The following is a 14600-nucleotide window of genomic DNA, read 5'->3' on the forward strand; positions in this document are numbered from 1 at the left end:
TAAAGACATTGGCTCCTGGGTGACTGATGGTATGGTACATTCTCGAAAATTAAATATAAACGACATAGGAGAATGTCCCAGTGTTTCCACTTGGAGACTGGAGTAGTCAGTTCCCACTCCCCACTGGGTCTCAGTGGTCTCATCTGCAGAACAGAAGGTATAGCAGAAAGGCCGGTGCCCGAAGGACAGCCTGGTCGGGAGGGAGTCTGGGGAGCTGGTAGGGGTCATGACGTTCATGAACAGCCGCGATGGCCAAGGTTGGGGGTATGGTTTTATATTGGGTTCAATGGGAAGCCGTTACAGGGCTGTGAGCAAGGGAAAAGTAGCAACAGGCTTGTTTTTTTTGAAGGAAACCCTGAGGCTGAGGTTGCTGTTTTCAGGGCAGGAGAGGAATCATGAGGCCTGTTGTGAGGCCAGTGCAGGGGTCCAGCTTAGAGAGGAGGCTTGGACTAGGACAGGGAGTGAAGGCAAGATTTCCACAGAGTGGCACGATTTGCGTTACGGTGCGAGCGCTTGCGGATGACCGCATTGTAGGAGAAAGAGGGGACCCCAGAACGTCCTGTTTCTCACTTGAGTGACCATTCCTGTACGTGGGGAAGAGCAGGGCTGGGCAGGGGACGGAGGAAAGTGAGTTTTATTTGTAGGTTCTTGGGGGTGGGAGAGAGTGTGCTAGGCTGGAAGTGGGTCCCCCGCCAGTGGCACCCAGGCCAGGGTGCTCCAGCCCAAACCTGTGCCCCACGTGGCACATCCACCACTGGTCTGCATATGTGAAGTGTGAGATGCCTCTGAGGTGCTGGGATGGAAGGGAGCAGAGGAGTCTGGAGCTTAGAGAAGACATCAGGATTCCAGAGAAAAATGTGAGTGTCATCAGAGCTTGGGTGGCGTTTAAAACTGGTGATGGGTGCCAGACCGAGGGAGCTCCTATAGAGAGGGCAGTTCAGAGATGAGTCCTGGAGCCCCCCCGGGAAGAGGAGGAGAAGCCACTGAAGGCGAGAAGAGGACATCCGTGAGGTTGGAGCACCCAGAGAGTGCAGGGAGAGGACCCCGGAGATAGGTGGGGTGGGAGTCACTGGGGCCTTGGCGAGAATGGCTTCCGTATAATGATTGAGAAGAAGCCTGACTGGAGTGGGTGGAGGAGGGATCAGGTGAGGAAGGAGCTGACAGTGTATGGGCTAAGTCCTCTGTGAGTGCCGCTGTGAAGGACAGCAGGGACGTGGCGGTCACTGGAGAGGCATGAGGAGTCCAAGAGAGCATTTTTTAAAGATGGGCAATATTGTGCGTATTTGAATGCTAAGGAGAGTGATCTAGCAGAGGGAGTCTGATCAGCGCTGCGGGATTGACAGGGGAGCATGGCTGGAGCAATGTCCTCAAGAAGGGAGGAGGGGCTGGGATCAGGACTCAAGCTGGCCTTAAGGAAGGGCCACCTGTTGTAACAGAGGGAGGGCAGAGAGTGGGGACAGATAGAGGTGGCTGCCAGGTTTGGGCACAGGGGGGCAGAGATTTCTCTCAGGAAGAGAGCCAACTGGGAGACTGCTCTGGCCCCAGCTGTCAGGACACGAATGCAGGGACACAGGTGCTGGGGTCTGCAGCCTCCTGATGGTTCCAGGCTGTGAGGTTGGGGGGTGGCAGGGGCAGGGCTCAGCTGGCCACAGCTGGTGGGCGCTGACACCCTGGGAGGGAAGCAGAGGAGCCAGAAGACCTGACCGGGGCCTTGCTCGGCTCTTGGCCAGGTGATGCGCTACGAGAGCGTGAACATCAAGGAGAGCGCCCGCCTGGACCCCGCAGCGCTGAGCCCCGCCAACCCTCGGGAGAAGTGGCTTCGTAAGCGGACTCAGGTCAAGCTGAGGGTGCGTGCGTGCTCAGTTCGCATGCGGCTGGGACTGCGTCCTCTGGGAGGTGGGGCTGGCCTGGGGGCTGGGGCGTCCGCATGGCAGGTAAGCACTTCGGCTTGGGAGCTCAGCACCCAGACAGGCCAGGGCTCACACTCAGATGAGGCCCAGGCGCTGCAGCTGCAAGGGGTGTGAGTTGCTTCCCCAAGGCCTGGTTCCACAGGAGCCCTGAGGGCCGGGGTCCAAGACACTAGGGTTGGTGAGGAGATACCAGTTATGGGGCAATTGCTATATGCCAGGCTACAGTAGATGTGGACTTGAATCAGAAAGAGTCCTGGATCTCAGTCTCAGTTACCATTGAGTATGGCCTGGTGTGATATTTGATAGAGGAAGGCACAGATTAAGACAATTATGGAAAGAAGGATTGTCAGGGCAAATCATTCAGGGATTCTCTGAAGAGGCTCCTCTGTGGGGTATTGAAGGATGAATAGGAGTTTGAGGTACATACATTTATTTATTCACCCAGCAAACGATCATCAGTGCCTGCTCTGTCTCAGTCATTCTGGTAGAGAGTGGAGCATAGGGTTGTACAGACACAACCATCGCTATGGTAGGTACCTCCAGTCTGGCGAAAAGGCCAGACATGGACCCCAAGAACAGTCCTAAAAGGTAGAAGGAGATCAATCCTTCATGAACCAACTCTTTTTCGGTAAACATATTTATTGAGATAAAATCCACATATCCTATAATTTACCCATTTAGATAGTACAATTCAGTGGATTTTAGTATAGTCACAGATGTGTGCAACAATTACCATGGTCAGTTTTAGAGCTTTTTCATAACCTCCAAAAAGAAGCTCTGTACCCTTTAGCTGACACTCCCTCACTTGCCCCAGGCACTCAGTAACTGACTTTCTGTGCCTGCAGATTTGCCTATTCTGGACATTTCATTTCAATGAAATGATGTAATATGTGACCATTTGTGTCTGACTGTTTCACTTAGCACACTGTCTTCAAGGTTCATCCACGTGGTCGCTGTGTCAGAAATTCCTTTCTGAAGCTGAACAATATCCCGTTGTATGGAGATGCTGTGTTTCGCTTATCCATTCACTACCTGATGGACATTTGTGTTGTTTTCACCTGTTTGTTTTTTGTTTGTTTGTTTGCTTTTGTTTTTGTTTTTGTTTTTTTTTGAGACGGAGTCTTGCTCGGTTGCCCAGGCTGGAGTGCAATGGTGCAATCTCAACTTACTGTAACCTCCCCTCCCGGGTTCAAGTGATTCTTCTGCCTCAGCCTCCTGAGTAGCTGGGATTACAGGTGTTCACCACCATGTCCGGCTAATTTTTATTTTTTATGTTTTGTATTTTTAGTATAGATGGGGTTTCGCCATGTTGGCCACGCTGGTGTTTTCACCTTTTGGCTGCTATGAATAATGCTGCTAGGAACGTCCGTGTATAAGTTTTTGTGTCTTTCATTTCTCCTATGTTTTCATTTCTCTTGCGTATATGCCTAGAAGTGCAATTTCTGGATCAAATGGTAACTATGTTTAATCGTATAGGGAACTGCCAGACTGTTTTCCACAGTCACTGTACCATTTCACATTCCCACTGGCAATATATGAGGATTCTGATTTCTCCGCATCTTCAGCAACCCCTGTTATCATCTGTCTGTTTGATTCTAGTCGTTCTGGTGGGTGTGACGGGGTATTTCATTGTGGTTTTGATTGCATTTCTCTAATGACTAGTGATGCCGGATCTTTTCAGGTGCTTATATTCATGAACCAGCTGCTCCCTCTCCCCTGACAGTGCACCTGTAAGGGGGCCTGCGTCCCCTACCTGGCTGAGTGTCTCCAGTTTATCTCAGGGACCCCGTGCAGATGAGGTGTCTGCAGACATTTGTTGGATTGAATTAAAATGCGTGGGAATCGAAAGGAGGTTGAGAACATGTCTTTGAGGAGTCCGAGGAGTGTTTCTTGGCGATGATGACGCTGAGTCTAGTCATAACGAATGGGCTGGAATGTGGGGGAAGAGGGCCAGGGATGGCACCTAGAGCCAGTGTGGGGGGCGGGGCGGCGGTGTGAGCAAAGGTCTGGAGGCTGCTGCAGAGCCTGGCAGAAAGGACCAGAAGGTGTGGATGGGGAGCAGCAGGAGACAGACTGAAGAGGTCATTCAGGCAAGGCTTGGAAAGCTAAGCTCAGGATCTGGACTCTACCCAGAGGGCACTGGGGAGCCCGGGAGGGTGTTAATAGATTTGTGCTTTATAAAGACAGAGGATCTGTTGCAGGGACTGCCTTTGAGTAAGGAGCTCCATTAGGAAGCTGTTAGCAGCATCCAGGCGATATCGTTGTGGGAGAGACGACAATGTGGCCAACACAGTAAAGGAATGGTCACCAGATTGAGAGACTAGGGTCTTGGAGGCCAGGCTGGGAGTGGGGGCTGGTCGGGGCCAACACAGGCTGCAGAATGAACTGAAACCAGAAGTGAAGGAGAATAGGGAGGTTGAGACAGTCACAGATAAAATGATGCAGCATCCAGGATTGCTCCAGGATAATCCCGGCGAGGCTGGGGCCAAGGCTGGAGAATTGGGCAAGGGAAGAATGAAACCAGGATGGCCATGAGTTCATTGCTAAGTGGTGGAGCAGGTGTCGGGAATACGAGGCTTTGTTACACTCTTCTCTCTCTCTCTACGCTTGTGCATTTGAAATTTTATCTTTAAAAAAAAAAAAAGACAGATAGTAAATATCCGTTGGATGTGCGCCGTGATGTAGAAGAAAAAACCAAAGAAAGGCAGTTTCCAGCTCGGGGATCTAGAAGAGAAGGACAGGCTGTGAGGCCAGTTGTCCCCTCAGGGCCAAGCAGAGTCAAAAGCAGAGAACAGGCCGGGCGCGGTGGCTCACACCTATAATCTCAGCACTGTGGGAGGCCGAGGCAGGCAGATCACCTGAGGTCAGGAGTTCGAGACCAGCCTGATCAACATGTAGAAACCCTGTCTCTATTAAAAATATGAAATTAGTCAGGCATGGAGGCACACGCCTGTAATCTCAGCTACTCGGGAGGCTGAGGCAGGAGAATTGCTTGAACCCGGGAGGCGGAGGTTGCGGTGAGCCGAGATCGCGCCATGGCACTCCAGCCTGGGCAACAAGAGCAAAACTCCGTCTCAAAAACACAAAAAAACAAAAAATAAAACAAAACACACAAACAAAAAAACAAAAGCAGAGAACGTACAATGGCAGGAAGCCCTGTGCGCCTTTGGGGGACTCATGTTAGACAGCGTTTGGGGGACTCACGGTCTGTTTTTCTCCCACGTTCCCTGGGAACACATCTCTGAAACTCTAGCAGAAGTTAGTAGGGAGACATGATTCAGCAGGCTGATATGCCTCCAGCCAGTCTGAGGCACACTGCAATGATAAAGCAAGGTTGAGCCTCCCTTGCAAGGACTGAGCCAGCTTCTTTCTGTCCTTCCAGAATGTCACGGCTAATCACCGGGCCAACGATGTGATCGCTGCTGAAGATGGCCCCCAGGTCCTGGTGGGGCGGTTCATGTACGGTCCCCTCGACATGGTGGCTCTGACTGGAGAGAAGGTACCCGGGGCTGGGCCTCCCCTCCTCAGCCAGTCCACCTGCACCAGGTGCCTCGTGGAGCCACATGGCATATGGGGTGAGGGTGTCAGGAGGGCCGAGCTACCTGGGGTGGAAGCACAGGGCCAGGAGTCACTCACCTGCTTGGGCGGGCCGGGAGGGGCGAGCAAGGAGGAAAGGATGGGCTCAGAGTATCCAAGGATGAATGAGGAGCCAGGGAATGTCAGGCAGGGACCTCAGCCCAGATTGCCCCTGCCCAGCCCCTCTGCCAAGCCTGTAGCCCCTCAGCCTTCAGGGAATCCCCTGACCCCTTCACTGCCACAGGTGGACATCCTGGTAATGGCCGAGCCGTCCTCAGGCCGCTGGGTACACCTGGACACAGAGATCACCAACAGTAGCGGTCGAATCACATACAACGTGCCGCGGCCCCGGCGCCTGGGGGTCGGCGTCTATCCTGTGAAGATGGTCGTCAGGTAAGACCCAGGGGCCATTCTCAGGGAGGTTTCTCTCATTTCCATGGCCCTTCCAGCCAGGCCTGTCTAGAATTTAGGGTCCTTGGGGTTCTTTTTTTTTTTTTTTTGTCTTTTTTTTTTGAGGCGGAGTCTCGGTCTGTCACCAGGGCTGGAGTGCAGTGGCGCAATCTCGGCTCACTGCAAGCTCCGCCTCCTGGGTTCCCGCATTCTCCTGCCTCAGCCTCCTGAGTAGCTGGGACTACAGGCGCCCGCCACCGTGCCCGGCTAATTTTTTGTATTTTTAGCAGAGACGGGGTTTCACCGTAGTCTCGATCTCCTGACCTTGTGATCCGCCTGCCTCAGCCTCCCAAAGTGCTGGGATTACAGGCGTGAGCCACCGTGCCTGGCCCCTTGGGGTTCTTTTTGGGCCCCCATCTCTATCTGCATGGACAGAAGTGGATGGGAGAGGTCACCAGCCGTGGCATCAGGAGATGCCACCCAGGTGCTCTCTGACCTTGACCCAGATTGAGCTCTGACTGCAGCCACAGGCTGACCTCTGGCTTCTGGCTAACGTCTGACCCTGACCTCACGGCTGACCATAGGCAGGTTTCTTTCAGGGGCGACCAGACCTGTGCCATGAGCTACCTCACGGTGTTGCCCCGGGGCATGGAGTGCGTCGTGTTCAGCATTGATGGGTCCTTTGCGGCCAGCGTGTCTATCATGGGAAGCGACCCCAAGGTCCGGCCGGGTGCAGTGGACGTTGTCCGGTGAGTGCCACCTTCCGCGAGGGATATGTCTCCCTGGGGGGCAGGAGCCAGCAGCCCTGGGGAAATATGTTGTTTTTCTGATTTGCTCCAGGAATTCTACTGGTCTCTGGGGCTGCGAGCTGGGAAGCCCTGGCTTTACCTCCAATAGTAATTTATTGAGTGTCCTTGGGAAAATTTCTCCTGCTTTCTAGACCTCAGCTTGTCTGTTTCTTCCTCTCTCCCTCCCTCACTTCCTTCTTCCCCCTCCCAATTCCTTCCTTTTTTCCTTCTTCCCTCCCTCCCTCTCTCTCTCCCTCCTTCCTTCTCTCCCTGCCTCCCTCCCTCCACTCATGCACGCATCCATCCCTTTCTGAGGCCCACTGTGGCCAGGCTGTGTGCTGGGCACTGATGCAGAGTGAGCTCTTAAGTTGGAGGAAACTCAGGGTCTGGTGGGGAAAATGAGTCACAGGCATGAGAAAGTGTAACCCAGGACTCCAAGTGATCAGAACCTCAAAAGTAGGACAGATGCCAGGCACTGGAAGTTCTTGGGGGCTGGAGACTGCCCTCCCTCACCCCAGTAACAGTGATGGCTTTGGGGAGAGAAGACGGGCCTGGCTCCTGGGCTCCCGGGAGACTGCTGCCCTCGAGATGCCCAGCAGCTCCGTAGGAACAGGCCTAGTCAGGCTCAAGCCCATTTCAGGGGGCCAACCTTCCCCTTGTAGGGCTAGGTCGTTTGTTGCCCTTACAACAAATCCCTCCAGCATCATGGTCCCCCTCCCACTACAGGAAAGGGGAGGCTGTGGTCCTTCCTCTCTGGGGGTCCGTGGTCCTCCCACTGCCTTCCACGGGCTCCAAGGGCCACATGGTGCTGACCAAACCTCGACAGTCGTCAGGAACTCCCCTTTTCGTAAACATATCACTGGGCCCCACGTCAGAACTAACCAGAATCCCTGAGGTGACCCCTGTACCCCTGCATTAGTGTAAAGCATCCCCAGATCCCTCAGACCATCACCCAGGTTTAGAACTCCCCATCTCTGTTAGCCTGTTCTGGTGGCAGGTGCCATATAGGTGCCCAACCAGGTCTGGGCTTATCTGACATCTTGCAGCCAGGATTCTGCGTGAAGTCAGCCAAGAGAGCTATCCCACAGTGCTGTGAGAGCACAGAGGAAAGAGGCTGATTCTGCCTGGGAAGCAGGGAAGGCTTCCTGGAGGAAGGGGGGTCTTGAAAGATGGAAGATGTGAATATCAGGAGATGGAGCCATGAGGGCTGTCTAGGGGAGAGCTATGTAGCAGAAAAGCCCAGGGCTTGTCCAGCGGCCGCAAAGCAGCTCTGGGTGGGCTGGGGGGATCCCATATGCAAGGGCAGAGCAGGGGCATGGCCACAGAGGCAGAGAGAGGCCTTGAGGCTCTACCTCAGGGTGCTGGGGAGCTGGAGATGCTGTTCGGCAAAGGAGTGCTGGGGTTAGATTTGTGATATACAGAAATCACCATGGAAACACTGTGGAGGATAATAATAAAGCCAGCCACACCAAGCACACCACCTTGCTACGCATGTTTGGGATTAATTCCTTTCATCTTTAGGACAACCTTGTGGGGTAGTTCATATTATTATGCCCGTTTTGCAGAGGGGGCAACTGAAACCCTGGGAGCTTGGGGAGGGTTGAGTAATCTGCCCAGGGTTACAGGGCTCAGGTTAGATATGGGTAGGAGCGGGGGTGCAGGGAAAGAGGCCGACCAGGAGGCTTTTGTAATGGCCCAGGAGAGAGATGGGGCCCGGGCTGAGGATGAGAAGCAGGGCTTAAGTGAGAGGGCTGGGGGACGGGGGTGTAAAGAGTCTGGCCTGGTGAAACGGAAAGGCTTTCTTCCTGGAGGAGGAGGGAGGGAGGCACAGGGAACAGGGGGGAATGAAAGGCGCCTGTCTCTGGCTCTGAAGCGGCTGTGAGCAGAGGGGTCAGGGGTGAGGAGATGAGTTTGGATGTGGGCCTGCAGCACCTGGAGGCCATCCGGGGAGATGTCCAGGGCTCAACCGGGAGAGGGGATTCGGGATCCCCCTTGTTCTCCCTAGCACGCCTCAGACTCGTCCCTCTGACATCTCAGGAGGGCAGCTATGGTCAGGGCAGGCTTCTGGGCATCGGGTGGCCTGCACTGGGCAGGGCTGGACCCTTCTAATGCCGTCTCGCCAGGCACTGGCAGGACCTGGGCTACATGATCCTTTACATCACGGGGCGGCCGGACATGCAGAAGCAGCGGGTGGTGTCGTGGCTGTCCCAGCACAACTTCCCACAGGGCATGATCTTCTTCTCGGACGGGCTGGTGCACGACCCGCTGCGGCAGAAGGCCATCTTCCTGCGCAACCTCATGCAGGAGGTGAGTGGCCAGCTCGGGGCAGGGGCGGGGCCTCCACAACTTGAGAGCCCAACCCTCCTCTTCACCACTCCCTGCCTCCCTCCCCCGGGGTGGGGCCTCATGATGTGCAGTCTACAAATCCCATTCCCGTGGATCTGGTGGGTCCTCTAGCAGCCCTGTGAGGTAGGTTATTAGTCTCGTCATTGACAGAGGAGAAAGGTGAGGCTGCAGCGACTTGCCCTAGATCTGAGTCAGACTTTCGTCCTTTATCTCCTGACTCTTGTCTCTACATCTGGCCATTCATCCAGTAGACATTTAAATGGCGATTGTGTTCCTTACTCTGTGCTTGTTGGGGCTGCACAGAGACAAACAGAACCAGGGGGGCAGAGGATGTGCTTTCCGTGACCCAGATGTGCTTTCCATGACCCGGATGTGCTTTCTGTGACCCGGATGTGCTTTCCGTGACCAAAGCTGTGGTTCCCACTAGCAGCACCAGGGAACTCAGGAGAAGTGCAAATTCTCTGCCCCACCTCGCCCCCCACCCTCTTAGACCTACTCAGTCAGAAACTCTGGGGAGGGGCTCAGGAACCTTTTCACAAGCCCTCCAGGGGATTCTGATGCACAGAAAAATAAATCAAGAATCCCTGACCTAGAGCAGAGCAGGCGTTGATATATAATGACCAAACCCAGCCCACAGCCTGTTTTGTTGTGACTGGTCAGCTAAGGATGGTTTTTACACTTTCAAATGGATGGAGAGAATAATCAAAGGAATGATATTTCATGACATGAAAATTACATGAATTTCAATGTCTCTAAATAGAAAACGTTTGATTGGAACACAGCCAAGCTCATCTGTGTACGTATTGTCTATGACTGCTTTTGCAGTACAACAGCAGAATTGAGTAGTGGTGACACAGTGCGAAGCCTGAGATCGTTACTATCTGGTCTTTCAAAGAAAAAGTCTGCAAATCCCTGATCTAGAGGAGGAAGGACATGTCAATTGACAACTACTGGTGTGTGGTTGAAAAAGGCCCTTTTAGCAAACAGAGGAGAAAGGACTTCAGTTTGTCCAGGGAGGGCAGGGAAGGCTGCTAGGAGGGTGGTAAATTTTGAGTTGAGTCTTGAAGCATGAGTTTTTGTCAGGTAGACAGTGAAACGGCATGTGCAAAGGCATGGAGGCAGGAGAGAGCTTGGGACGTTCTCAGAGCTGCGGGCATCCAGGCTTGGGGTAAGTGCAGGCAGGGTTAGACCCAGGGCAAGTGGGAGCTGAGCCCTCAGAGGTCATCAGGGGCCCAAACCTGGCAGATCTTGAAAACGGTGGAAACCAGGCCAAGATCACAAATTCTCTGCTGAGGGTCATGGAGAGCCACGGAACAGTTTAAAGCAGGGAAGTGGTCCTGTCTAACTTGGCGTGTACAAAGATCCCATTGGTGGCTGTGTGGAGAACAGACTGGCAGGAGAAACCAGAGGCAGGGAGGCCAGTTAGGGGGCTCTCGCCCAAGCAAAACACAGGAAGACCATAATCCAGGCGATGATGAGCACGGGATGGAGAGAAAAGCATGGACAGGATTAGGAGGTGGAATAGTCAGGACTCAGGGATGGCTGGACGCAGAGAGCGAGGAGTTCTAAGATGCTCGTGCTGGGTGACCAGGAGGGATCCAGGTGCTACACACCTGACCAGGTCTCCATGGTCTCCATGGAGGCAGAGCCTGTCCGTTCTGCTCACCAATATAGCTTCTGGATTGGGGGTGATGATGCTGCGTGGTAGGGACTCAATAAATGTTGGTAGAATTAATGAATGAATGAGTGAGTGAATGAGAGGGGACACGAGAGGAGGACCAGGCTGGAGGGAGATGAGCTCAGCTGTGGACACGTCAAGGCTGATACGACCATGGGACCTGATATGGCTTAGGGGAGGTCTGGGCTGCAGGTGGAGACTGGGAAGCAGACGCACAGGACGGATCAGCGGAGCCACGAGAGGGGAGGCCAGGCATGAGAAGGGGCTGTGCTGGGCCCCTGAGAGCAGCACAAGGAGCGGCTGAGGAACCAGGAGGAGAGTGAGGGGGAGGAGGGCCAGGAGACAGAGGCTACAGTTATCGGTAGGAGAGGGGTTCAAGGAGATAGTGCCCCTCTTGCCAAGGGTGTGGGGTGCTGAGAACTGTCCACTAGACAAAGGTTGGCCACCAGATGACCTTGTGAGGAAAAGACAATTCGGAAGGATAAGGGGGCAAAAGTAGTAGGGAGAGGAGCAGAGAAGGTGGGTGTCAGCTGGGAGGGTCATGAGGCAGCCAGGCAGGGTCCCCAGAGCTAGAGGATCCCAGTTATAGGAGTGATCTCAGGTGAATGAGAAGGTGGAAGGGCCAGACGAAGAGGCGCTGCTCCACCCTCTGAGTCAGCTGGGAATACACCAACCACTGAGGTGAGGGACAGCGGGCTGAGGAAGCCGTCTCCTTGGTCCAGCGTCGAAGGCAGCCACCTGCAGGACAGGGTAGGGCTCAGGGAAGGACAGGAAGAAGATGGAGGGTGAGAGCTGTGTGGCTCTGTGTTTCTTTAGCAGCTCTCAGTGAGCAGCGTATACAAATACACAAGGCGGATAGTGGAAAATTTCCAGGGCTGAGATTTGGCTGGGCGGGTGTGGGAGGATGAAGAGGTGAGAGAATCTGGGGTGGAGGCAGAGGACACAGGGATGCTGCGGGTCACTCAGGCAGGATGAGGAAGGGGTGAGGCAGCAGGGCTGGTGCAGAAAGCACAAGTGTCGGTGAGGCTGAGAGCAGCCAGGTGGCGGCTGGCGGAGACGTGGCAGGGAGGGGGCAGAAACCCTGGGCGCAGCGGACTTGTGGAAGTTCACAGTTAGAGGGGCAGGTTCTGAGTTCGGTTCCGGAAGTGACGGCCACTGACGTGAAAGAAGGTGCAAAGCTGCGAGGCGGGGTGGGAGGTGGTAGATCCCTCACGTCACTCTGACTGTGGCTCATTCCAGCGATGGTGGGGATTGGGAGGAAGGAAAGCTGTGACCCAGGACCACAGTCTCCAGTGGCTTCAGAGGAGCGTGAGTGGGAGAAAAAGAGGATGACAGGGACAGGAGGCAGCTGGGTGGCCAGCACCTCACAGGAGGAGGCAGTTTGATCCGGTGTATCCCAGGGAGAGGAGGGAACGGTGATGGTCTGGAAGTGCCCTGGAGCAAGGCAGACCTTGTGCAGTTCTCCGAATTGAACTGGGGATTCTGGGGGGCGGGGGGTGGGACAGTCATTACACCAGCCAGCGGGAGGCAGTGGGCGCACGGCGAGCTGCAGCGTGGAGCGGTGTGGATGATACAGGATCAGAAGCCAGGCAGAACTGGCCTCCAGTCTTGGCCCTGTGAGCCAGAAACCTGGAACTCAATTTCCTTATCCACAAAGGAACGTTTGGCTTCATCATTACTTAACCTGAGCGTACTGCTGGAGGCGGGACCGGTAAATGGTGTGGTCACGACTGTTTACCGGGCAGAGTCCTGGGATGGGCCTGGGGTGCAGGGAGGGGCAGCCACTCTGGGGGTTCATTCCTGACACAGGGTGGCCCCATGGCTTGGAGTCTACCAGAGTGCCCATAGAGGGTCCCCAAGCGGGGGCTCCCTGGGGTTGGCCCGGGAAGGCTTTCCAAGAGGTAGGCTGGCCTCACTCTCCCTCCGTGCCTGCCCTGTGTTTCAGTGCTTCATCAAAATCAGTGCGGCCTACGGCTCCACAAAGGACATCTCTGTGTACAGCGTGCTGGGCCTGCCTGCCTCCCAGATCTTCATCGTGGGCAGGTCCACCAAGAAGTACCAAACCCAGTGCCAGGTGGGTGGAGGCGGGGCTGGAGGCGGGGAGTTGTGAGGGAGGTCAGGGAAATGGATGGAGGGAGTGGGCACTTCATTCATTCATTTGTCCATTCCCACATTGGCTCATTCATTTATTCAGCAAACACTTCGGGGTGCCTGCCTCGGGCCAGGGCCTGTGTGGTTCAGGGAGAGAATCCCAAGTGGAGTCGGATGCAATGAACTTCAGTGTAGTGGGGAGATGGCACACGTGCAGTTGGTGACAGTGGAGTGTAGCAAGTGCCATGATGTATGATGGGGGGCTCAGGGAATTGCGGGGCCCTGGAGAGGGACCCAGACTCCAGGGCAAGGTTGGGTTTCTGGAATTTGAAGGAATGGTCCAGGAAGGGCCTGAGACTGAGAAGAGCATTTGTGGCAGAGGCAGCAGCAAAAGCCAAGGTCAGGAGGTGACAAAGAACATGTATATTCTGGGACTGCCAGTGACTCAGCTTGGCTGCGTGGGACATGAGCCGGGAGGGGAGAGAGGGGGCTGGAACGGTCAGTGCAGCCACGATGGCCTGTGTGGGGACTCTGCGAGAGTGGATGAGCAGGTGTGTGATTCAGGAAGCTCCCTCAGGCTGTCGGCGGAAGGTGGTTCAGAGGAAGGAAAGAAAAGCCGAGAGGGAGCTGAAGAGAAAGTGGAGGGTCTGAGAGGCATTTTTTGGTAGGAGATGGATTGGGTTTGGTAATGCCCAGATGGATGTGCAGGATGAGAGAAAGGGAAGGCAGAGGACAGTGCCTTGGTTTGTGGCTTGGGTGACCACGTAGGAGGTGCCCACTACTGGAATCGCACAGCAGGCGGAAGGGAAGGAGGTGACCTCCCTCTGGGGCATGTCAAGTACGCAGTGCCTAAGAGTGACCCGCGGGTAGAGGGTCTGGAGATGGTGGCGTTTCCAAGTTGGGAACTCAGGGCCCGCTTCTCAAACTCTAAAGTGCCCAGGCATCACCTGGAGATCTTGTTGCCATGCATATTCTGATTCCATAGGCCTGGGGCGGGGGGAGGGCCCGAGGCTCTGCCTAACAAGGGGCCAGGTGGTGGTGATGCTGCCAGAGTCCGTGGACCACATATCGCGTAGCCAGGTTCTGGGCACAGCCGAAAGGACCGGCAAGGAGGGCAGCCGCGGGGCTCAGAAAAGTGACAAGAGGCATGGAGAGGCAGGTGGCATGATGGGAGGGACTTTGCAGAATTCTAGTGAGCCAAGTGACAAGGATGGGTGCTTCCCCACCCTCAAGAACCCATAGGCCAAGTGCCCTGGCTCATGCCTGTAATCCCGGTGCTTTGATACACAGGATTGCTTGAGCCCAGGGTTCAAGGCCAGTCCTGGCAACAGGGCAAGATGCTGTTTCTACAAAAAATTTAAAAAATGAGCTGGGCGTGGTGGCATGTACCCGTGGTCCCAGTCACTTGGGAGGCTGAGGCTGGAGGATTGCTTGAGCTGGCGAGGTTGAGACTGCAGTGAGCTGAGACTGGGCTACTGCAACTCCAGCCTGGGCGACACAGTAAGACCCTGTCTCAAATAAATAAACTAATAAATTGATTAAAATAAAATAGGAATGAAAATCCAGAGAACTCTGGTGTGACCCACGGGTACAGGTAGAGATGCATGGTTGTTCAAAGCGGGATGGGGACTCTGGAACACTAAAGAGCTCCCGGCTTCCCCGGGCTTCCTCGGAGAAGCTGGAGGTGTCTCCATAGAGTGTTCCTGGGAAATGATGGGGACAGGATCAGATCAGGGGCCTGCCTTGCCCTCCACCTGACGCCTGTCCCCTCCCCTCCCCTCCCTTCTTCCCCCTCCCTTCTTCCCCCTCCCCTCTTCTCCC

At 54.8% G+C, this 14600-nt stretch overlaps 1 protein-coding gene across 1 annotated transcript in view; it reads left to right on the forward strand.

Annotated features, from left to right (window-relative positions):
• Positions 1 to 14475, forward strand: part of PITPNM3 (PITPNM family member 3) — a 110585-nt gene extending 96110 nt beyond the window's left edge. Inside the window, exons 18-25 of the mRNA XM_011994745.1 lie at positions 1731 to 1847; positions 5293 to 5409; positions 5731 to 5879; positions 6476 to 6625; positions 8788 to 8971; positions 12634 to 12762; positions 14070 to 14123; positions 14374 to 14475. Of these exons, the coding sequence (XP_011850135.1) occupies positions 1731 to 1847; positions 5293 to 5409; positions 5731 to 5879; positions 6476 to 6625; positions 8788 to 8971; positions 12634 to 12762; positions 14070 to 14123; positions 14374 to 14475 (1002 nt within the window). The remainder of the gene's footprint in view (positions 1 to 1730; positions 1848 to 5292; positions 5410 to 5730; positions 5880 to 6475; positions 6626 to 8787; positions 8972 to 12633; positions 12763 to 14069; positions 14124 to 14373) is intronic.
• Positions 14476 to 14600: the final 125 nt, after the last annotated feature.

The sequence above is a fragment of the Mandrillus leucophaeus genome, unplaced genomic scaffold (assembly GCF_000951045.1).
Source record: "Mandrillus leucophaeus isolate KB7577 unplaced genomic scaffold, Mleu.le_1.0 Scaffold46, whole genome shotgun sequence".
Lineage (NCBI taxonomy): Eukaryota > Metazoa > Chordata > Mammalia > Primates > Cercopithecidae > Mandrillus > Mandrillus leucophaeus.